Consider the following 25,077-nt stretch of genomic DNA (forward strand, 5'->3'; position numbering starts at 1 on the left):
ACTATAACCATTGTTAATAATCCAGTTTGTTAAAAAAATGTGTGGTACTGGGAATTGAATGTAGGGCCTTCCACATTCTAGATAAGAGTTCTGCCACTGAGCTATATCCTCTACTCTAAAAAGCATTTTTCTAAGGAAAGATATTGGGTTTTGTTGTTGTTATTGTTGTTGTTGTTGTTGTTGTTGGTGGTGGTGGTGGTGGTGGTGGTGGTGGTGGTGGTGGTGGTGGTGGTGGTGGTGTGTGCCAACTTATATAGCTCAGGCTGGCCTTAAGCTACCTATGTAGCTAAGGCTAGCTTTGAATCCCTGATCCTCCTACCTTAACTTTCTGAGTCCTGGGGTTACAGGATTATGCTACCATACCTAGCTAGGCCATTAATATTCTAGATTAATTTAAAAGCTTCCATTTGACAAGTTACTTAGATTTATTACTACAGGCAGCTATTTCCTGATTCTCAATAAACTTTCTGTTTAGGATAAAGATGCTAAAAGATTTTTTCAGTCTCTAGGTCAGTTTTCAGGAATGCTTCTGTAATCTCTTTATTTACATAAAAATAGTGCACAGCACCCCATGCTGAATCCCTGCATTCAGGCTGATTATTCTGTTTGTTTCACAGGGGTAGCAACCCAAAGGTTAGGCCATCCTCACCATTCCCATTTTCTGTACCCTGTAGTCCTTCCTACACATGCTGACTTGATGGAATCTTTTTGTCCTCTGTGACTTTGAATATTTATACTCAACACATAGGTTCTATAACTTGTCACATGGTCCCACTAGCGCAAGGCCAGTGTGAAGGTTTGAAAATACAAGAAATCAAAGCTGAGCAAAGTTTCACTTCTGGAACTTACCCCTTCTGATTCCATTTATTTCAGGAACCAAGAATTAAGAAAAGTGTTCTATATTATAGAACATGATACTTCTTATGTATATTGTAGCCACCCACATGACACCTCTTACTTATGTAAACTGTAGCCATAGGTGTGATACCTTACTTATCTGTATTGTAGCCACAGGTGTGAAACTGCCAACTTACTGTCTTGGACCAAAAGGACTGTTGACTCCTGAAAAGTTTACAAAGATTTTCAGCCACGAGGCATTTCCACATCATGACTCAGTTCCTCACCATATTAGACTATTCCCTTACATAATATTAGAACTGGGTAGTAGGGTTATCTACTGGCTTCTTAGTACTGGCCCTCAGTACTTAGTAGCTATTTGTGCACTGTTCTCTGTCTAATCCTTCTTTCCTTCAGTCTTTTTGATGACTTGACTGTTTATGAAGGAAGGCCATCCTGTAGGAAAGGCAAAAGTGACTCCTGCTACAAAAAAATAGTTAGCAGCTCTCACTAATACAGCTGAGGAGGATGAATTTAAAATGAAAGCTATGTATTTCATTAAACATTAAAATATATTTATATGGTTGTTTATTTCTGTATGTAAGACAAGAATCAGCTTCATGTGCTGTCAAAAGCTGAACAGAAGTCTAAAATGCCAAAGTATGATAAGTTTAGGTTGTAAAGTGGTGTTTTGGGGGATTGATTACAGATTTTTAAGGGGTTTTACTAGGTTATTGATACTTTTTTTGATGCTCATAAGCTTCCATTTTTCAATAATTCATTACCAAATGCAGATGTAATAGTTTATGGACTATTATGAATAAAATGCACATTAACGTAAGTGAAGTCAATGATTTTTTAATAATCTGAATGTTTTCTGTGTACTTTCTGAAAACAAAGGTCTTGAAAGAATACAGATCCTGAGTTACAGCACTTACAGGTGTGGTTTTCATCACATAAATCAGCCTCTGTGCCCTAATCCCCATCTGTCTTAGTCTGTGCAGCCTGCTCTAACATGCTCTAGACTCAGTACTTTGAAGTGAGCAGGGTTTATTCTCACAGTTCTGGAGGCTTGGGTTTCCAAGATGAAGGGTACCATCCATCCATTGTCTGTGGAGGGCCCTCTGGCTCGTGGGTCTTGTGGTGATGTCCTCTGTAGAAGGAACTTCTTAGTTCTCTGGAGTCTCCTTTATGAGTACCTTGCTCTCATGACCAGATTATCTCTTAGAGACACCACTTACCTTTTAATATTTGGGGTCAGGATTTCAACATAGGAATGGAAAGGCACAAAAATTCAGACCTATAAAATTGAAATAATAACTCTCACTGAGTGTTCGAGAGTAAAGGAGATATTATTAGTTACCATAGTGGTTTTTTTTTTACTACAAGTGTTTGTTTTTGTTTTGTTTTCATGCTTGTACTTTTGACATTTCCCTCCATTTGAATACTTGCCTTTTTTGTCTTCTACAGGCCTATGTCTGTCCACTTAGGTACAATTTGTATGTGTGTCAGGGTTGATCTTGCAATGCTAGTTAATGTTCATTTGCCATATGTGGCGATACTCTGATCATTAAATACAAAGAGTAACACCACTGTTAACTGACTCTCCTTGCCGACAGTAGTGCTGCCACTATCCCTTGTTTCTGTGGTGATAGATGAGGTTTGTATGGTCCTGTTATTCCAGCCTCCAGACACCATTCCAGATCCACTGGTGCCCTCTACGCCCCCGATGTGTATGGGGCCTCAGGTGAAGGATGAGTACATTTTCACTATCATCTCTGCATTCATCTCAGATTTTGTCCTTTTCCGTTTTTATCACATGATATTCATTTTAAAGTTAATTTGTGTTATTTAAGTTTAATTTATTAGAGAATAAATCACTTGGTTTTCTTCCCCCAAGTAACTATCCTCCCTTTAGCAACCTTAGCATTTTTCTAACTGGCAGATGGGCGTTGCTTTTTGTTGGTTGGCTAGTTGGTTTTTTCTTTTCTTTCCCTCTTTTTTTTTTTTTTTTTTTTTTTTGGGTATAATTTGTGTCATTTTTAAATATAGAATTGTTTTATGTTCTCAGTTATGTACTTTATCTTTATATATGTGTGTTTAAAAAAAAAAAACCAAAATGGTGGATGAAGTGTTTTAATTGTAAACAGAGGTATGCAAAACAGTTGGTGGGCAGGTGAGAATTCATCTCTTGTCTATACATGTCAGACCATTGGGCACATAGTAGTCACTTAATGCTTATTGAACAGTCTGTTTTAGCTAAAGAATAAAATCAGTTATTCTGAAGGAGAGATTATAATTCGATTCTTTCTTGTGGTGAGTTGCTGGTGTGACTTCGTAGCTCTGGGTTACTTTATGGTTTGTTTCATTTGGGGAGCCTTGCCTGTACTGGCAGAGCCATGGTCTCCCTGTTCTACCAAGTAAACAGTGGTTCTTTAAATTTGTTTCTAATTTGTCAATAATTTTGATTGCTTTTTCCCTTTCACTTGACCAAAACCTCATTGTGCCCAGAAAAATACAATATTGCTTTTAAAATGCTTTGTCCCATTGGTTTTTTTTCCTTTCCCCGTATTAAGAGTTGAATCCCACCCCCACAACCCCTTGCATTATTACATTTGTGACTGTCTGATATCTGTTTTCCTTCTTTTTCTGGTGAATTAGGTCCGGGATATGGGATCAGCCAGTCAAGCCGATTGTCATCCTCCGTCAGTGCCATGCGAGTCCTGAACACAGGCTCCGACGTGGAGGAAGCGGTCGCTGATGCCTTGGTACTTTTCTCCATCTTCCTGTCGATGTAGATGTTCCTAGTCAATAAAGCCTGTATGTGAGAGAGCCTTCCCTGTGTAGGAGAAGGGATGAGAAATTCTAGATTAAACCTAAGAAGACAAAACGTAGACAGTATAAGTAGCAGAGTAATACATTAATGATCAAACCTTACTAATATTCAGAATTTTAAGCCAGATCAGTAATCTTAACTGGGTGTCAGGAACAAAAAAATCTTGATGTTTTTAATAATAGCAGTATCATGTTTAATGCACTGTGATCTACTGACTGTATGGCAAATAGATCAGTACATTTGTATGTATACTTACAAACATGTAATTTCAAGGTTATCTTCACCTTGAGTTTGTAGGGATTTGCTTTGTTTTGGAGACAGGCTTTCACTGTGCTGTCTTGGCTGTCCAGAAGCTCTCTATGTAGACCCTGCTGGCCTTGAACTCACAGAGTTCCACCTGCATTGGCCTCCTGAGTGCTAAGATTAAAGGCATGTACCACCATGCCTGGACTGATTATTTATTTAAGATTTTTTTTCCTGGTTCTTTATGCTCTGCATATTAAAAAATGAGCATTTAAAACACTGCAGGATTGGGGTATTTGTAGGAAGAATGCTGTGTACTATATGTATGTATGTATATGTATAAACACTGTTCTTATGTAAAATTATGAAGACTTGAAATGCTGGGTGGAATTTATTTGGTTAACTCCCCTAGTCAGTCCAATATGACTCTTTATCTTTCATATTATGGCTTACAATTAGGGTGTGGCTGAATGGTAGAAAACTGACCGAGCATGCATAATGCCCTGGGTTCATTTCTTAACACTCAAAACAGAGTGACTCAAATAATGATGATAGGAATCCTCTGTTTCAAAATATTTATTCATTTTCTCTTTGAGGGCTATTAGGATTGGTACTGGCATTGGACTCAGAGCCTTGTTCATACTGAATTTCTACCTGGAATTTATGGAAGGCCTCACCCTTGTGTTTGGTGGTTCCATCTGGTGTAGGAGCCTGTACATCCCAGGCGAGCAGCATACCACTGAGCTAGCACTAGTACCCCTCAGCTTAAAAAAACCAACCAAACAAACAACAACAAAAAAAAAACAGACCAATATTGTGAAAAAAATATTTTTAGTTGTAGATGTGAAAGACACATTTTTAAAATATTCATTGGTAATAGCTGTGATTTATTGCATATCATCACATGTGATAATAGCAATGTTGACTTTTTGTCTTTAACTCAAGCTGCGAGAGTTTTTAATATAATTAGAGGCTTTGTTCTTCTGAGTGTGGGATGTGTTGATCACATTTTCTGGTGGCATTTAATCAATCAGATGTTTTAAGGTTTTTTTGTTTTTGTTTTTTGGTTTGGGGTTTTCAGTTCAGGATTTCCCCATGTAACAGCCCTGGCTGTCCTGTAACTCGCTCTGTAGACCAGACTGGTCTCAAACTCCCAAGTGCTGGAATGAAAGGCATGCGCCACTACCTCCTGGCTTAAGTTTTTATTATGCCTTATTCTGTTTCCCAAATGATGTTTTGCTTTTTTTTTTTTTTTTTAAAGTTTAATGATTTGCCATTTAACTTTTGCTTGCATAGTCTTAGGGATTGGCTTGGTTATTCTTGAGTTGCTATTTATGCAAGCAAGAACGATGATAGCTTCAAGTTATGTGGAAATATTTAACCAAAAAGTTGTTGTAAAATTTATTTTTATATATATGGATATTTTGCCTGAATGTCTATCTTTGCACCATCTGCGTGCCTGGTACCTGTGGAGGTCAGAAGAGGCAGGCATCAGAATCCCTGAAACTGTAGTTACAGATGGTTGTGAGCTTCCATGTAGAAGCTGGGAATTGAACCCAGGACCTCTGGAAGAGCAGCCAGTGCTCTTAATCCCTGAGCCATCTCTCCAGCCCTTTTTTTTTCCCCCATTGAGACAAGTTCTCAATGTGTGGTTCTGGCTGGCCCGAAACTCACTATATAGACCAGGTGAACCTCATTATTTGCATAGCACAAATGTAACCATCAAGTTAATGGAAAATTTCCAACTACTAAACCAAATTTGTACCTGGAGAAATAAAGTCTAATTTAGAAGTGGCAAAAAGGCTATAAATAGTAAGAATACTTTTAATTTCGTTAGGAAACTGTCGATAGAAATGTTTTTGTAGTTTAGGTGTTTCTTTTTTAATTAAAGGATACTGACAAGATTAAAGATACAACCTCATTAAACAGTTCTTTGTTATTTGAATGTTATAAAACTGAATATTTCTGATCGTGGGCGTTGTTAATGGCAAGTTCACTGTGCTGTTTAGCAAAATGTTCTTCATTGTTTTCAATTTTTCTCTTTAAAAATTGACTGCTCTCAGCTCTTAGGAGACATACGGACTAAGGTATAGACATCACTATTTTCTGACGTCTTATGATATCATAACTTTTTTTCTCTCCTTCATCAATTTAACAGATAATAGTCATCTATTAAAAATTAAAGTGGAAGTAATAAAACCCTTAGCTGTCCATCTGTTATTCTGTCACTGTGATTGTCTATGGGGGATAATGACTGAACATAGTGTTTTGGGAAGGTGCCACTTTTCTTATACATGAGGTGAGCTGTTTATACTGGAGTCTTTAATAGAACTGTCCTGGAGCCCACCTGAATAGACACTGTCATTCAAAATTGAGTTAGTTAGTGTCTGTAGGTCGGTATGAGAGAGTTAGTAATGGCAGCAGCTTTGGAAACCTTTTGATTATTTATGTTAAGATAGTGTATCTTTAAGATTTTAACATCTGTAGATGCTTGGGAATTTTGAGTTCCTTCTACACTTAGTGTGTTTGTGGCAGTAGCTCCCCTCCTCCCCAGCCAAACCCAAGTATCAGAGCACATACTTTTTTTTTTTTCCAATTTCTCCAGGAAAAACTCAAACGAGCAGTTTACTCTACCTCATGCCACTTTTAATATGAAAGGAATAATGGGCAGTTACATAAATCACGGACCTTATAGTCAAGAAATGAAAAGAACCTCGACTGCTTTCTCTTACAGAATAAGCTACAGGACATAGATTACATTGGGAAAACTCTTAGGGACACAAAAGCATCGTGCTTCCTAAAAGTCTTAGTGAGCATAACACTTTCTCACTGTATTTTACTTCTCTTGAAAGCATAAAGGTTAGAACAAGGGAGAAATGGCAAGAGAAATAGAAAAGAAGAGATACATAGACAGGAAAGAGCATGGTATTTTACATAAGAAAATCCTGGTTCTACTCCTCTCAAAAGGTGGTATTTTCTTCTTATCAACTCCTACTTGTAGTACAGTTTGTATTTACAGTCCGTTCTTGCTTTTTCATTCTAAGGAGAAAGCCTATACTTGTGAGCATCTCCCACCTGACATGACTGAGCTTGCATATAGTCATCTTCTCCTGTACTGCTCTTATAGTTAAACAGTTCATGTTCTACTAACTTCTAAAGTCCTTCCTGAACAAAAACTAAATATTGACATTTTATCTTTACAATGGTTAGCAGCATGCCCTCCACTGATCTAAGACAGAAATCAGTCTTTTTGTGTTGAATAAACACTATGAAATACCCCTATGTTTGTAACTACTGCTAATGTAGTTCTTGATATGTAACAGAAAAAACCTGCTCGAAGAAGATATGAGTCATATGGAATGCACTCCGATGATGATGCCAACAGCGATGCTTCTAGTGCGTGTTCAGAACGCTCCTATAGTTCTCGAAATGGTAGTATTCCTACCTACATGAGACAGACAGAAGACGTGGCAGAAGTCCTCAACAGATGTGCTAGCTCCAATTGGTCAGAAAGGAAAGAAGGCCTCCTGGGTCTGCAGAACTTGTTAAAAAACCAGAGAACGCTAAGGTGAGAAGTGTCATGAAAGACTTTTTCAATCAGGCTAGCACCTTTTGACTTGATTTTGTGAAATGTGTCAGGAATTGTGTTAAAGGTTTTCCCAAGCTGTACTCCTTTAGGGCCATTAGTATCAAAACTAAAACTGCTGTAATTTTCTTGCTCTAATTAATGAATCATTTTAGAGCAAAACTTTCAGGTCTAAGAAGTGACTTACTAAGTGAAGTGCGTGTTATGCAAGTGTGAGGACCTGAGTAGAGGATCCCCAGAAACCATGCAAAACTGGACACAGCAGTGCACTGTAATTCCAGGGCTCCTTTGGGAAGATGGAAGGTGGAGATAGGAGAACAGCTGGGAACTCCCAGTCCAGCTGTCTAGTGTACGCTGCAGCAGCAAAACAGGCGGCCCTGTCTCATACAGGTGGAAGGCAAGAACTGGAGACAGAGGACCTTCACACATGACAGTGCACCACACAGAGAGATTTAAAATATAAGTACCTTTTTAGCCAGGCATTGTGGCACACACCTCTAATGCCAGCACTCAGGAGGCAGAGGCAGGCAGATCTCTGAGTTTGAGGCCAGCCTGGTCTACTGAGTGAATTTTAGTACAGCCAGGGCTACACAGAGAAACCCTGTCTAGAAAAAAACAAATACAAACAAACAAACAAACCACCTTTTTATTCAAAACAGGTTAGGTCAATATGTTAGTAATTTTGGAATTCAGAATGAGTAAGATGTGATTGTAGAGTGGTAGCGTTCTTTTCATTTTTTGTTTTTTGTTTGTTTGTTTGTTGAGATAGGGTTTCTCTGTATAGCTCTGGCTGCACTGGAACTCACTCTGTAGACCAGGCTGGCCTTGAACCCACAGAGCCTCTGCCTCCCAAGTGCTGGGATTAAAGGTATACGCCACCACTGCCTGCCTTAGAGTACTTCTCTAAATGGTTTAGTTTGCTTCATTCTTACATCTTCTGTTGTCCTTGTTGATGTGATGTTTTAAATCAATATAGTTGTTGACTCCTTAAGAACCCAACTTCAGGTTAGGCATGTAGGCACGTGCCTTTAATCTCAGTACTCTAGGAGGCAGAGGTAGTTGTATCTCTGAGCTTATAGCCAGATTGGTCTACATAGTGAGTTCAAGGCCAGTCAGGGAGACAATGTCCCCCAAAAAATCAGATTTGGATAATTCAGATTTGGTGTTAGTGTGATACAAATGTAGAAAGTTGTTTTCTCACTTGATGACAGTAATATTGATATTTTATATACTTTCTATTTGTACATTTTTAAATGTATTGGAAATGCATACTTGAAATGTTTTTTTTTTGTACTACCTAAGATATTTTAAGGAACACATATCACATGTCATGACTCAGTGCAATTAATCATAATACCTAGAGTATTAGGTGCAACATGTCATTTTAATTGGAAAAGCGTGGGCAGTTTGGAAAAAGGTAGAACTTAAGAAAACATTGTAACATTTAATAAAATTCTTATGTGGGTCCCCACACACAATTTGTTTCCTTACACATTCTGCTGATTAAATGTAGTTCTACCCTCATTGCTGTCCTCATCAGTAGTGTGGGTTGCAGCAGAATTAGTACTACATTTCACAGCTGTACATTCGTCTTGGCTGATAAATCCACAAATTTCTCAATTTTGAGGAATAATTAATATAACCTTTTTGTTGTCATTATTAGTAAATTTATTTGTGGGCTTTTAAATAATGACTTCACCCTATAGCAAGATATTAATCAGCCTTTTTTACTTTTTATTTTTGGCAGTCGAGTTGAACTGAAAAGATTATGTGAAATTTTCACAAGAATGTTTGCTGATCCTCATGGCAAGGTATGTTGTAGTATTTAATATTATTTATTCCTATAGGGTATGCAAAAAAAGTAATAAAGTGATAGAAGAAAACTATAAGCCATTGGTAGTGAAATTTTCAAACATAATTTCAGTTCTTTGTATCCACTCATTGAAACTTCTCCAAAGGGGAGAGGGGTGCAGTTACAATCTCTTATGATTCAGACTAAGAATGCTATGCAGGCTGGATGGTTGCTTGGTGGGATCTGAATTTTTACCACTAGAAACAGAGGTTTAAAATGTTAGCTGTAAGGCTTGGCAGTGGTGTCACACACCTTTAATCTCAGCACTTGGGAGACAACAGCACACTGATCTCTGAGTTCAAGGCCAGCCTGGTCTATAGAGTGAGTTCCAGGACAACCAGAGCTTTTACATACAGAAACTCTTGTCTTGAAAATCCAAAATCTTTTAAAAATAAATAAAATACAATGTCAGCTCTGGCGCTGGAGAGACAGCTGAGTGGTTAAGAGCACCTGCTGCTCTTACAGAGGACCCAAGTTCAGTTCCCAGTATCCACATCAGGTGTCTCACGACCCTCTGTAACTCCAGCTGCAGGGGCTTGGACGCCTTTGCATGCACATGTGTGAGTGCTTGCACACACAAACTCACATACACAAGTTAAAATAATACAAATAAATCTTAGGAAAAAGTGTCAGCTCTGGTGGTCTACTCTTGTGATCTCAACACTGGAGTGAATGGTGAGGTGTATCCAGGAAGATCCCTGTGGCTAACTAGCCAGTCAACTAGCCTGCATGGTAAGTACCAGGCCTGCCAGTGAGAGATGTCGTCTAATGAGCAGGTGAATGGTCCCTAAGAACAATACCTGAGGTTAGCCACTGGCCTCCACATACATGCTCATACACATGCATATACATGCTCATACATGTATATGTACATGTATGCGTACACACACACACATACAACAGAACATTTTGCTGTTTGTAAAGGATGTAATTGGAGTAAGTTGCAAATGTTTCTAACATTTCATTTCAGCTTTCTTCTGTGATAATTACAGCTTTAATATAACCATTCTTATCTTGAAAGAAAAATATTGTAGAAAATTTGCTATTAGCAAAAACCATAAAGTAATGTTTGAACCATGAGAGAAATTCTTCATACATTGGAAAAAACACATAAAAGCTTTCTGAGTATTTTCACTTTTTAATGTTCATCAAATATATTTAGACCTGGGCTTGGTGATACATTCTTGTATTCCCAGTACTTGGGAGATGAAGCAAGAAGATCATAAGTTCAAGACCAAGATCAAGCTACATAGTGAATTTAAGGACAACCTAGGCTACATGAGACCCTGTCTCAAAAATACGTGTTTAATGAAGTATGTAAAGTCATCGTGTGCTCTGTGAAATGTTGGCTTCCTTGACACACACCATTGTAAATGTGCTGTAGCCTTGCATGGCGTGGGTACCAGAACTCAAGAGTAGTGGTGACGAGGAAATGAAGAAATTGCAGATAGACAGACAAAAGTACAGGGAGATTAGGACCAGGTGAGCTGGGTCCTCAGATGGGAAAAGCTGCCCTGGAAGCTCGGTGTGTTTAGTATATACAGCTGAACAGGGAGACAGGGTCATTGCATACAGTGAACAGGGAGACAGCATTTATCGTATACAGCCGAACAGGGAGGCACCGTTTATAGTGTACAGCTGAACAGGGACGCCAACTTAGCTGATCTTGGTAGGAGTAATCTCTGTTAGGGGAGCAATCTTAGACTGTAAACATCTGGAGGGAGAAAGCTGCATTGGACATTCTCTCCACACTATCAGCATTTACACGTATGGAAGCCTGGCATGGGCCTTTGACACCTCTAAGCCCACCCTGTGACATACTTCCTCCAACAGGGACACAACTCCTACTCTTTATGATCCTTTCAAAGAGTTCCGCTTCCTGGTGACCAAGCATTCAAATATAGGAGCCCATGGGGGTCATTCTTACACAAACCACCACACCATTTCTATATTACTCTTGCTACCACTAAGGACTTCTATAGTGCTTACCTTAATGGAAACATTTCTATACATTGTAAACATTAAATTTTGATCATTTCAATTGACAATATAAGTCAAAGAATGAGACCATTTCCTGAATGTACTTTGTTTGTTTTTTTTTTTTAAAGATTTATTTATTTATCATGTATACAGTGCTGTGCCTGCATGTGTCCCTGCAGGCCAGAAGAGGGCACCAGATCTCATTACAGGTCATTGTGAGCTACCATGTGGTTGCTGGGAATTGAACTCAGGACCTCTGGGAGAGCAGTCAGTGCTCTTAACCACTGAGCCATCTCTCCAGCCCTACCTTTGTTTTTATTAAGCAGCATTTTTATTTATAGGATGTTCAACTTTGAAAATACAGTTGTTAAACATCTTCAAAAGTGATAGAATTATAATGTTGCTACTACCAAGGTCAAATTATTTCTTAGGGTTATAATTTGTGGCTCTTCCTTTGACAGTAATACAATTTTAATTTTAATATCATTGCCAGGATCTTTGCAGTGATAAAGAGAAACATTTTCTAAATGACCAAATAGGTGGGTCTACAAAATGTCTCATTGACGAAAGGTGCTTACTGCCAAGGCTGACAATCTGAATTTGATTCCTAGGACCCAAATGACAGAAGCAAAAAGATGACTTTCTATTGTCCTATGATCTCCACATGTGAATTGTGTCATGTAACTAATCCCCATATACAAATAAAGAAATAAGTAGTAGTAATTGTTTTAAAGATTAAAGAGAAGAGCCGAATTTGACACTGGTTAGGGAAGTGAACTGATCATAATGTGCAGAACTGGCTCCACACCCCTAGAATTGATCGCAAGGGTCACCTATCGGCTTTTGTCTTAGGATTTTATAATATAGAATTCTCTCTTTTTTAAATCAGTTTATTATTTTATGTGTATGAGTGTTGTTTGCCTGCATGCATGTGTGTTCACCAGGGGTATGCCTAGTGCTCAGTGAGTTCAGAAGGTGTCAAATGCCCTGGAACTACCATTATAGATGGTTATGAGCCCCCATGTGTATACTGGGAATTGAACCCAGTCTCTCTGCAAGAGCAACAAGTGCTTTTAGCCACTGAACCAATTCTATCCCCAACATACAATTCTCAAAGATCCATCTGCCTTCACTTCAAAGTTTTTTGAGACGGGATATCTATGTATATCCTTAGCTGTTCTGGAACTCGCTCTGTATACCGGGCTGGCTTGAACTCACAGAGATCAGGCTGCCTCTGTGCTGGGATTAAAGGCCATGCACCACCACCACCCAGAAGAAGGTTTTTATTTTTGTTTGATGATATATTTTGTTTATATTAGCTCTGCTAGTAATGTAATTCATTCAGAATAAATTGGACATATAACCACATTGTGCTGAGTTAAAAATACTGGGATTTAATTTGTGGGTTTTTTTAATTAATTATGTCATATTACTAAAATAATAGATATGCCTCTCCCTTTCAATATATCTATAGAGTGTCTAGGATCCCTCCTTTTTTTGACACCATCTTTTCTGTAAAAATATTTATAATTGGGCTGGAGAGATGGCTCAGAGGTTAAGAGCACTGGCTGCTCTTCCAGAGGTCCTGAGTTCAATTCCCAGCAACCACATGGTGGCTCACAACCATCTGTAGTGAGATCTGGTGCCCTCTTTTGGCTTGCAGGAATACATGGAAGCAGAACACTCTAAACATAATAAATAAACAACATAATAAATAAATATAAAAAAATATTTATAATTATTTTATTTTATTTTATTTTATTTTATATGTATGAGTGTTTAGCCTACATGTCTACATGTGCAAGCATGGTGCCAAAAGAGCTCTGAAACTACCATGTCTGTGGTGGAAATCGAACATGGGTCTTCTAGAAGAGTAGCCAATGCTCTGGTGGTAGTGGTGGCAGTGGGTTTTTGCTGTTTGTTTCTTGAGATGGGATCTCGCTATGTAGCCTTAGTTGGCCCCTGCCTCTCTCTGCCTCTGACTCAAGTGCTGGGATTAAAAGAGTGCACCACCAGGCCATTTATAGTCAGTACTCTTAAACTACTGAGTCGTCTCTCCAGGGGCTGGAGATCATGAAGGTTAACTGAATGAAGGTTAAGAGTTTTGAAGGGGGAAATATAGCACCACTACCCTTCTAGAGGGTGAAATTACACAGTCCTGAGTCCTGCTGTCTCCACATCTGGCCCATATTCTTCTCTCAGTGGTGACTCATAATCCTCCTCCTCTTGGTTCTTATATCAAACATTCTGTCTTCTAAAACCCCCAACCACATTTATCTTCCCACCTATCTCTTCTGCATAGATGTCAGCCCTCAAGCAGGAACCATATTTCCTGCCTCTGACCATCTTCCTTGCTGCTGAAATAGAAGAAGCTCTCACCTTGAAACTGTTGTTCCATACAAACATGTGTTCCCTGTCTCTTGTTGTATCAGTGATTCTCAACCTTCCTAATGCTGTGATCCTTTAACACAGCTCCTCATGTTGTGGTGACCCCCAACCATAAAATTATTTTTGTTTCTACTTTGTAACTGTAATTTTGCTACTGTTAATGAATCATAATGTAAATATCTGTTTTCTCATGGTCTTAGATGACTCCTCAAAAGGGTTGCAACCCACAGGTTGAAAACCACTGTGCTATATGGTCTCATCTACTTGGCTTTTCAGGAATCTCTTGCAAATTCCAGCTTACTGTTTGACCCTGTTTTTGTTATTCAACTTCATTTTGAATCTCTTTGTATTTGGAGGTACTTTTTCTATCATTTAATGAATGGGTAGGATAGGGAAAATGGTGTTTTCTTCTGTGCTGAATCCCTCACTCCTTTGTGCCCATATCTTTTACTCTTGCTCTCACAACCTTTATCTGCCTGTTTAATTGATGTTGCTGGTAGAATGTTGTACATAGATCCTTCTTTCACATTATACTTTGTTTATTATTTAATTTGCGTGTGTGTTGTCTTCCTATGTAGACCAGCTGACCTGGAACTCTTCTATAAATCAAGTTGGCCTTGAACTCAGAACTCACAGAGATCCTCCTGCCTCTGCTTCTTGGTTATTGAGCTTAAAGGTGTGGGCCACCACATAATACCTAATGTAAATACATTGTAACTGATTGTAAAATTGTATTATTTAGAAAATTATAGGGGAAATGTGCAAGGTTATAAATGCAAAGTTTTTTCCAAATATTTTCAGCATGTGGTTGGTTAAAGCACAGGTGCAGAATCCTGAAATACAAAGAACTGACTCCGTCCTCAACCTTCTTGTGTTTCTTGATCTCATTTTATTATAAATACCACCATTTGACTACTCAACTTAGGAATTTGCATTACTATAAAAATACTACTACTTTTGATTCTGCCTCTGAATGTCTCTCTGATCTCACTGCTAATTCAAAGTAATCTTTTTACCAATTGCACATACACATACATACACAGACACAGACAGACAGACACACACACACACACACAAACACACACACACCACCGATACCTAAATTAGCTGCCACATTGTGTGCAACCATCTTTTTTTATGTTTTATAAAATCTTTATTGACAGATAATTCACATAGTATACAATTTACCTGTTTGCACAGTTAGATAGACTTTATTTAGTCCAGCATTCTCATAAGCCCATAACACCATCACCACTTTCTTTTTAGAATATCGCTGTCTTCAGTTTCATACACACACATGGTGATTACATTCCACCTCCCTCCCCCCTTTTTTTTTGTTTTTTTTTTTTTTTGTTTGTTTGGTTTGGTTTGGTTTTTTTCGAGACAGGGTTTCTCTGGCTGGCCTCAAACTCACAGAGATCCGCCTGCTTCTGCCTCCCGAGTGCTAGGATTAAAGGTGTGCGCCACCACTGCCCGGCTTCCACCTTATTTTTTTTAAATGAACATAATATTTGCAATTGTAACCATTTTTAAGTTCACAATTCAGTGGCATGAATTACATTTAAGACATTAATTACACTCATGATATTCATTAATCACACTCATGATGAACCATTTTGGCCCCCAAGTTTTTATTTTTACTGTTGTGGAACCATCTTATGCCCCTTCCCCCAACTCCCTAATATAAGTGATACCATGTACTAAAAGTTAACCGTGTGGTTTCATCATTTAACTATAATGGAACTCTTTGGAAAGTGCCATCTTCACTGGGGTGTGTGTCATGAACTGGCGGCTTCAGTTTTTGAGTTGGGCCTTTGAGCCTTGGACTTCTGTAGAAAACACCATGTTAGTGCTGTACTAGTTGAGTGTCTTCTGTCAGGCATTCTAGTCAGATCAGGTAGCTGTTCAATAGTCTTTGGAGCGGGCGGTGGAATTACCCATGGAATGTGAGGTGTGATAGGAATACTTGTCTTTACTTGCATACAATAATTTTGTTCAAAACTTCATAGAAATCATCCAACTTATGAAGGGGAAGAAGATGGGGAAAAAATTCTAGACAGTGTGGTTTGGAACCAAATGTTGACACTGTTGATAAACGAAGTGAAGTTCTGTTCATCTTTTCATCTAAAAGCTAAGCCTCAAGGACAGTGGAATGTACAACAAAAAATTGTTTGTAATGGGCTGTGAGTTCGATGCTAGCCTAATCTACAGTGAGTTCCAAGATCGCCAAGGCTACATAGTGAGAACTTGTCAAGAGAGAGAGAAAAAGAGAGAGGGAGAGAGAGGGAGAGATAAAAATTTTAGGGAGCAAGAAGAAAAACTTTGTTTTCCTGTTTCTTAAATTTCCTTAACAAGGAAATAAATGAGACATGCAGAGAAATCATGTGTTCTTCTCCTGTGTTGTTCATTTAACTCTTGTTTTTAAAACTATTTTGAGTTTTTTCATAAAACTTTGAAAAACATTTGTCACTTTTATTTTCTTTAGTGTTTTTTTTTTCTTCCATACAGGAACTTTGCATTGATGGCGACTAATTTGTGTGTTTTTCTTTTTTTCTTTTTTCCTTTTTGCATGCTGTCCCCTGTGTTGGAACTCTCAATAGAGAGTAAGTTGGTTCAATATTTGTTGAAAAGCTAACTTTACTGCATGACTGTGGAATTAACCCATTTTCTCTGTTTTTCTCTCCTGAAGAGTTCGTGCAGTGTTGGACCCTTTGCAATCCACGACATGCTATTCGCGTTACGCAAACCTGTCATTCTGTTTGGAGATGTGCTTTTTAATCTACTAATTGATCTAATTTGATTATGTTCTTCTGTTTCAAATTTGATGGCTGGCACACCTAAAATAAAGCAGGTTTACATAAGAAGAGGCTGCCTCAATTGTAATAGTCTAAATACATGATTCTTTCCTGAGTAATTCCAGTTTGAAATATCAGATTGATCCATTGGAAGATGGATCCATTGATCCATTTAAAATGATTCCCAAGCTTTAAGATTATTGGAAAAAAAAAAAAAAACACAAAACTACCTTACCACCCCCCATTCTTTTAATATCATTCTGTAAAAGTAAGCAGTGATTATGAACTACTAATTCTAAACTTCAACTTGTGAAATACAATTTTTATTCCTTGCATTATATTAACATACACATTTCTCCTTTACTCATAGGTGAGGAAAGGAAAGAATATTGATTGACTTCTGAAATGAATTCTCTGTGGTAGGGAAATCACTTGGGAAAGGTTGTGTATCATTTCCAATATTAGGGCTGTGGTTATGCATATATGTGTGGGTATATGCATACGTGTGGTCAGTATTGCCAGTGATGGGATATAATACGTGTTTTCAAGTAATACAGTTCTGTATGCCATGGCCTGTGAGTCGTATCTCTGCATTTTAATTATGCTACTTAACACTTTACCTAACCAGAAGAACTTTCTGTCTGGGACATTCAGAGAAGTCTCTGGAAGGAAAGAACAGTTGTAATTTTGGGTGAAGTGAGAGTGTAGACTCTGCAGTTACCCTGAGTCAGGAGGATTGCCATTAAGTTGAGGCTATCCTGGACTACATAATAAAATCCCATCTTGGGGCTAGAGAGTTAGCTCAGTTGGTAAATGCTTGCTGTGCATGTGTAAGGGCCTGAATTCAGTCCCAGAACCCACACTTTGAAAAAGCTGAGTCATGTGATGCACAGTTGCAATCTTAGTGCCAAGCAACAGAGGCAGGCAGGTCTCTTAGCCAGACAGCCTAGCCCATTTGGTAGGCTCCAGGCCAGAGACTGTCTCAAAAGTAAAGTGGACAACACCTAAAAAATGACACCCAAGGTTGACCTCTGGCCTGTAAATACAGGTGTATACATGTGTGCTCATGTAAACATACAGTCAAATGACAGAGCCTGGGGTGGGTGGGCCTAGCAATACCTGCCTGTAATCCCAACACTAAATAGGTTGAATCAAAATTATCATGAGTTCAAAGTCATCCTGGAATACCTAGTGAGACCCTATCCCAAAAATAAAATACACATAAATATTCTGGGTAGAGTGATAACATAATTTGAGAAAAGCTTAAGTAGCATGCATAGCTGGTCACATTACAAGTTCCAAATAGGTGTTGGTACATGCCTTTAATCCCAGCACATGGTAGGCAAAAGCAAATGGATCTCTGTGAGTTCAAGGCCACCCTCATCTACATAGTGAGTTCCCAGCCAGCCAAGGATATGTACTAGGACCCTGTCTCAAACATATAAGAAAACATTTCAGGAAGGAAGAATGAGTGGCTATGATCTAAAGTAGCCCAAGCAACTTTTGATAAACTGTGTGGGGATTCACATGCTGTGTATAAGGGGTGAAAGATGAGGGAATTGTAAGAAATTGGGAGTTTTATGAAATATGTATGAAAAGGGAGACAGAGTTCACGTTACCAGATGCCCCAAGGCCACTTTGTAGAGGTGTAGAACTAAGGGTTGACAGTTCCCACTAACTGGGACTATGCCAGGATTTTATTTCTATCAAAGTGACATTCCAGTGATGGTAAGTAAGAAAGAAGCATGAGTTGACAAACAGTCTGAGGGCTGAATCTGCCCAGGGTCTGGTTTTGTAAGTACAATTGTTTTTGAAACACAGCTGTACTAGTTGTATGTCTATGGCCATGGTACAATGACAGGGCTGTGTAGTTGCTAGACCCATGGCTTGTAAAGCCTCAGGTATTTATTATCTGGCCTGGTATAGAAATGATTTGGTGGTCCTGGTATACAGGAAATAAAGTCAGGCTTGAAGGTCAGAGGGCTTTGTACCTACAGAAGTGGTTCAGTAAGCAGACTTTGGGAAGGCCAAAGAGAGAGATGCCTGAGAGACTGGGGCCCCGTGAAGGAGGCCACACTGCTGTTGAAGAGACAGTTAGGTAAAGGCACTGAGATACAATAGGAACATTTCTGACAAGAAGAGGGAAAGGGAAGATTGAAGAACGCAGCATCAGCTTAGAGAAAGCCCAGTCATACTGACCTGAGGATAAAGCTCTGCATCTCAGTGTAAGCAGAGGGTCAGGTAGGGAGTCAAGGAGCAGAGACACCTCAGGACAAAACAAGTAAGGAACAGGAGGATTGGCCTTAGGAAGGAGTAAAGTCAGGTCTTCGTTAGGGAGGCTCATTAGAACATGAAGTGTAGAGGAAGTCAGATTTTCATGAAAGGCAGTGACAAGTGAAACTGTAGTAATAGTGTGGCCACAACATAGCTAAAAATGAAACCGCCATTGACACACTGTGGGACATGAAATTCTTAGGCTTTCCAAATGTCTTAGGATTTTCAGGTCAGGTTTTCATTTGGAAAAGTTTATAGTTGGACTGCTCAGAGACTAGGAAACAATTGAAATAAGAGTAAAGGCGACTCAAAAAGAAGTAGTGGGGGGGAGGGTTGGGGATTTAGCTCAGTGGTAGAGCACTTGCCTAGCAAGCGCAAGGCCCTGGGTTCAGTTCTCAGCTCCAGGGAAAAAAAAGTAGTCAGGAGCTAGTGAAGCAGCCCCGGGAGAGAAAGAAGCCCCCTAACCAGACTGTGTGGATTCTGTATTGCTACTCTGGCTGGTGTCAGGTGGCCAGCAACCTCGCAGCAGCCCCTGAAAACTTAGTCACCTCCCACCAACCCCAGATTCTATAACATGTGACTGTTGAGGGGATAAAGCCAGCCCTGATATGCTGCCAGACATACCTGTCAGGTAGCCAGGAAGAGCGGGTACCGGATTAGATACATGCAGTTGCCACAGACTAGGTCTGTCAAAATGCTTTTCACAATCCTCTAGGCCCAGAAGGGGAAGTCCAGAAGAGTTGAAGCACTCCACCAGCTTTGAAACCCAGTTTTGGGGTTTAGTTGGGATAGGAGATACAGGGGTCTGCATTATAAATGAGTAGTTACCACTCCGAGAGCAGAGAGCACTGGAAACTTCCAATACAAATTTTCAAATACACACCGTCTTAAGAAAACAACAGGCAGATTTTTCTTTCTTTTTAACAAAGCTTCAAATGTTACAGCTTAGTTCTAATTATAAGTAGAGGAAACTTCTTTGCTAACAAAAATGTATTACAACTGCATAAAGGACACTCCAGAAATATTGAAAATGAAACAGTTTCAAATTAGCAAAGTTACTTTTCAGATTATCAAAGATTTTTTAGATGGAGCAGGAGATAAAGCTCGTTGGTAAAGTGCATGGAGCCCTGGGTTTAGTCCCCAGCACCACATAAGCTAGGTGAGGTGACTACACACCAGTAATCCCAGCAGTCTGTTGTCAGGGGTGTCTTGAAGACCGTCTTCTAAAACATCAGGAGTTCAAAGCCAATCTGGGCTACAAGAGATGCATCTCAAAATAACAAAGAGGCTGGCTGGAAAGATGGCTTAGCAGTTAAGAGCACTGGCTGCCCTTCAAGAGAACCTGGGTTCCATTCCCATCACTTACATCAGGCAACTCACAACCATCTGTAACTCCATATCAGGATCTGATGTCCTCTGGCTTCTGTGGGCACCAGGTGTGCACATGGTATACATACACATAAAATAAAAACAAATATTCTGATTGTGACGTGTCTTAATATAGCATGGCTGTGACTCTTAACAATATGTTCCTTTTACTTAGAAATTCCAGTACTGATTTCTTGCAAGGAAACAAAACCTTATCAAGGGTCGCTTTTCTAAAATATTTTAATGAGACATCACATATGAGTATTAGTTTATCTTTCCCTTAAGATTTGTTTTCATGTTATACAGTCTTTCCATATTGGTATATTTAATCTTAGAACCAAGTATAAAACTCACCAACATAAGCTGGGTAGGGTGGTGCACACCTTTAATCTCAGTACTTGGGAGGCAGAGGCAGGGTGTCTCTTGAGTTCGAGTCCAACCTGGTCTACAGAGTGGTTTCCAGGACAGCCAAGACTACACAGAGTAATAACCCTGTCTCAAAAATCCTAAATGAATAAATAAATAAATCCCACCAACACAAGAACATTTTTAAAAATTTAAATTTTAAATACATACTTTTATTCTCAATTTTATTATAGCAATGCTTTTAGTTACTATAGACAATTAAAAATTACTTTTGAGGCAGTTTTAATAAATAATAAATCTTAAACCAAAAAGTATGAAATTTGTCATTTTGTGAAACCTGAGGATTTTTTAATCAGCACAGTATTGTAGATACAGTTACTACTGTATGGTGACTATGAATACAATAATTTTCTAATTCACCCAATATTATTTTTAAAAAGCTGAGTGTCCTCAAAACTACAAATAGCACCACCTCTATTTCTTAGGAAATGAGTCTCAATTTAACTAGCTTAAGCTGTGGCAATGCAGATAACATTAGGTGTGCCAGCCATTACGGGCAGTTTCTTTACCAAGTGATGCTGCATGGAATAGCTAATTGTCAAACTTCTGCAGAAGTTGGATAACAGAGCAGATACACTCTTGTATCACAGAGTCCAGTGAAAAGCAAGAGAGATTTTTCTTTTTTTTTTTTTCTGCTTGGCTGCCAATCGCTGTGCCTCAGATTCCTTTTTCCCCATCTATTTCTGTTTTGAGTTGAGCATAGAGGTCAATATTTCCTCTTTCTTCTTCCCACTTCTCCCCTTTATCAACTACAGGTGTTCAGCATGTTCTTGGAGACTCTAGTAGATTTCATACAAGTCCACAAAGATGATCTTCAGGATTGGTTGTTTGTACTGCTGACACAGCTGCTGAAAAAAATGGGTGCTGATTTGCTTGGGTCTGTTCAGGCAAAAGTTCAGAAAGCCCTTGATGTTACAAGGTAATAATTGCTGCATGTATTTCAAGTTTACCTAGTGGTAATCATGAATATTTAATCCTTATATTAAAGTTTTGTTGATACTGGTTTGAGTACTTGAAGCTGTTAACATGTCTTAAGTAAACTATAACTAAACTGACCAGGTGGTGCATGCATGTCATCCCAGCCCTTCCTTGGTAGAGGCAGGACGATCAAGAGTTCAAGGTCATCTTCTGCTACGTAGTGAGTTTATTTAAGGCTAGCCTTGGCTGCAGGAGCCTATCTCAAAACAATAACAATAAAAATATAGCTAGAGAGTTGAGCCTGGTATTACATGTCTTTAATCCCAGCACTTAAGAGGCAGGGGGAGGCTGATCTCTGAATTTGAAGCCCTCCTGGTCTATATCGTGAGTTCCAGGACAGCCAGAACTAAGTGGCTATGTGGTGAGACCCAGTCTTAAAAATAAAAATAAAATAAACATGTGTTTAAACATATATATGGGGGCAGGCATGGTGCTACTCACCTATAATACCAGCATGGTGGATAAAGAAGGATTGGGAGTTCAAGACCAGCTTGGGCTGTCAAGCCCTACAACCTGAGTTTGATCCCTCGGCCCACAGGGAGAGAACCAACTCCCACAAGTACACCATAGCATACACATGCCCAGATACACACACATCATAAAATACAATACAAATAAAAAAAGGGTGTTTGTTTTGGTTGGTTTGCTGGTTAGGGGATGTTTGTTTGTTTTGACACAGGGTTTCTCTATGTAGCCTTGGCTGTCCTAGAACTCTATGTGTAGACCTGACTGGACTTAAACTCATAGAATCTACCTGCCTCTGCCTCCCGAGAGCTGGGACTAAAGGCGTGTGCCACCATGCCCAACTGAACAAAAAATTTTAATGTACAATTATGTCTAGACATTTTGGTAAAAACAACTGTAAATGTATTTGTAAATTGAACTAAAGGTTAATTTGATTTTAAGTGAAATTAAAAGCTATTCCTATCTTAAAGAATAGTTTATCATGCTGTTAGATAATCTTCCAGAAGACTGTAAGCCAATGGTAGGTTTCTAACTCCTTGATCTTATTGTTAAAGTGACTTATTTCACATACCCATATACTATGAAATGAGTCTGGAATTCAGGGGCTTTTTTGGTGGTGGTGGCTTTTTTAGTTGGTTTTTTTTTTGTTTTGTTTTGTTTTGTTTTTTGAGACAGGGTGTAGCTCTGGCTGGCCTGTAATTCAGTATGTAAACCAGGCTGGCCTCAAATTCACAGAGATCTGCCCACCTCTTCCTCCAGAGTATTGAGATTAAAGATGTGTGTCACCACACTCAGTTGGAATGAGGAGGCCAGAAGAGGGCATCAGATCCTGTGGAGCTGGAGTTAGAGGTGGTTGTGAGCTGCCCATGTAGGTGCTAAGAACCAAACTCACTTCTGCTATAAGAGCAGTCTGTGTGCTTTTAACCACTGAGTCATCTCTCCAGGCCCAGAAGTTTGAACTTTTACTGACTACATTTTTCTAATTAAATGTATAGTTGTGACAAACAAGATACACTTATCTAGTTTTGTTTCTTAATCTTTTACTGCCTGTAAGTTCAGATTCCTTTATTCTTATACTGTGCTTAATAGACTGTACCATTTCACCTGTCAATTTATACATACTTAGTGGGTGGCATGATATTTGGATATTAAGTATAGTCTTTTGCTCTGGAATTTTTTAAAATGCATATTTGTCAACTTAATTTGTGGGAGGTTGATTGCTTTCTTTTTTAAGATTTATTTATTTAGTATGTATATAGTGTTCTGCCTGCATGCTACAAGAGGGCACCAGATCTCACTACAGATGATTGTGAGCTACCATGTGGGTGCTAGGAATTGAACTCAGGACCTCTGGAAGAGCAACCAGTGCTCTTAACCTCTGAGCCATCTCTCCAGCCTCACTTATTTTGTTTTTTTAACTTTGTCTTTTCTTTGTTCTTTTCTCAGAGAATCCTTTCCAAATGATCTTCAATTTAATATCCTAATGAGATTTACAGTTGACCAGACCCAAACACCAAGCTTGAAGGTAAAATTTTGATTTCTGAAACCATTACATGAAATTGTCATACTTTATTAATAAAGTTAGGGTAATATTTGTATTTTTGTCACACAAGAAGCTGCTCAATCAATGGGTTTTATTTTTATAAACTTGCAGACAGTCAAGCCAGCACTCCGGGACCAGCTTCACTGTTTTTGGAGCTCAAAGGTTTTTCTTTTGTTTTTATTTTAGCCTGCATTATTTCTTTTCATAACCCTCTGCACCGTTTCAGATGATGTTTTATGCATCTGTATTTAACTACTCACCTTCCTAAGCTTTTTATGCATGCACATACTTGATTTCAAATGTTCTCCAGCAGCTTGACCTATCTTTGGAAAAGCTTTCTGTGTAAACACATTGTAAAAGTATCACAAAGTATGGCTGTCTAACCCTAAGCTGGTAATGCAGAGTTACTTTGTAAAATCTAATTTAATTTTATGTTTGTGATTTCTCAATACTTTTTTTCTTAGTTGTAGTCTTTGAGTCTTATAAGTATTTGGGATGAAAGCATAGCATTATCTAGCTGCTTATTTTAGTAAAGAAAGGATACTTCATCTCAGTTCATTCTCCCTATCTGAAATAACATTTTCTGCAATGTGAAATTTCTGAAACAAGCATAAAGTTTATATTAAGTCTAACTTTCTCAGTTTCCATCTGGACACATTTTCCAGTTGTGTGAAAAGTAGATAGATTCTAATTTGTGATTTAAAATTATTAAGTTTAACATAAGAAATAAAATGGTTTGTGACTGAGATATAGCTTGTTTTTCCTGAGCTGTAGCCATTGAAATTAAGGTAGAGGAAATAAGAAGCATACTGCTTATACAAGCCTTGTACTTTCTGCTCTGTTCTACACAAATGTATACCTTACTATCCAAGATGGATTTTCCCTTTACATCTTGGAATGCAGTTGTGCCTCAGAATCACACTTATGTTTCTAATAAGGTTGACTTACACTCACTGTAATGTCATTTTCTCAGAGCCACTAGGTAAAAAGGGCCTCTCTGTTTTTATTTTGAAAAGTTACCTGCAGAAGGATTTATTCTATGTTAACACCCATTGTAGCTAATACTATAGCCAAGACATTTCTGAGAATAGAAAACTTGGAATTTCTTAGCATTGTTACTTATAATACTTGATATATACTTGGTAAACTAAAGAATGATCAAGATGATATTATGTGGTAGATACTCAGTAGCTGTTGAAGCTATAAGTGAAGATACTTTGTGTGCCTATGCAAATGAAGCCTAAAGCCATCTCCAGAAACTTGAGTCACTGTAGTGGTACCGGCCTGTGATCCCACCACATGGGATGCTGAGGCAGGTAGATAACCAGTGAATTGTCAGTATGGGCTACAGAAGGCTCTAGGTTAGCATAAGCTATGAAGCCATGACTCACAAACCCCAAAAGAGACAGGTGATGTTAGGGAAGAATAAAGTTGCTGAAGACCTAAAATGAAAGACAAGTAAGGGAACAGGGTTGTGGCAAGCAGATGAAATAAAAACCAGCTTCC

The 25,077-nt window shown here is 38.6% G+C and overlaps 1 protein-coding gene across 50 annotated transcripts in view; it reads left to right on the top strand.

Annotated features, from left to right (window-relative positions):
* The window catches only part of Clasp2 (cytoplasmic linker associated protein 2), a 193,434-nt gene that overhangs the window by 136,508 nt on the left and 31,849 nt on the right, over positions 1 to 25,077 (top strand). For 13 of the 50 annotated variants that reach the window (XM_076577230.1, XM_076577232.1, XM_076577236.1 and 10 more), the window contains 8 exons: positions 2,522 to 2,584; positions 3,499 to 3,605; positions 5,980 to 6,003; positions 7,240 to 7,484; positions 9,250 to 9,313; positions 21,341 to 21,504; positions 23,475 to 23,553; positions 23,683 to 23,733. In XM_076577230.1, coding sequence (XP_076433345.1) covers positions 2,522 to 2,584; positions 3,499 to 3,605; positions 5,980 to 6,003; positions 7,240 to 7,484; positions 9,250 to 9,313; positions 21,341 to 21,504; positions 23,475 to 23,553; positions 23,683 to 23,733 — 797 coding nt within the window. The remainder of the gene's footprint in view (positions 1 to 2,521; positions 2,585 to 3,498; positions 3,606 to 5,979; positions 6,004 to 7,239; positions 7,485 to 9,249; positions 9,314 to 21,340; positions 21,505 to 23,474; positions 23,554 to 23,682; positions 23,734 to 25,077) is intronic. The other 37 variants (XM_076577249.1, XM_076577253.1, XM_076577257.1 and 34 more) reach the window with 7 other exon arrangements.

This window comes from Peromyscus maniculatus, chromosome 7, assembly GCF_049852395.1.
Source record: "Peromyscus maniculatus bairdii isolate BWxNUB_F1_BW_parent chromosome 7, HU_Pman_BW_mat_3.1, whole genome shotgun sequence".
In the NCBI taxonomy this organism is placed as follows: Eukaryota; Metazoa; Chordata; class Mammalia; order Rodentia; family Cricetidae; genus Peromyscus; species Peromyscus maniculatus.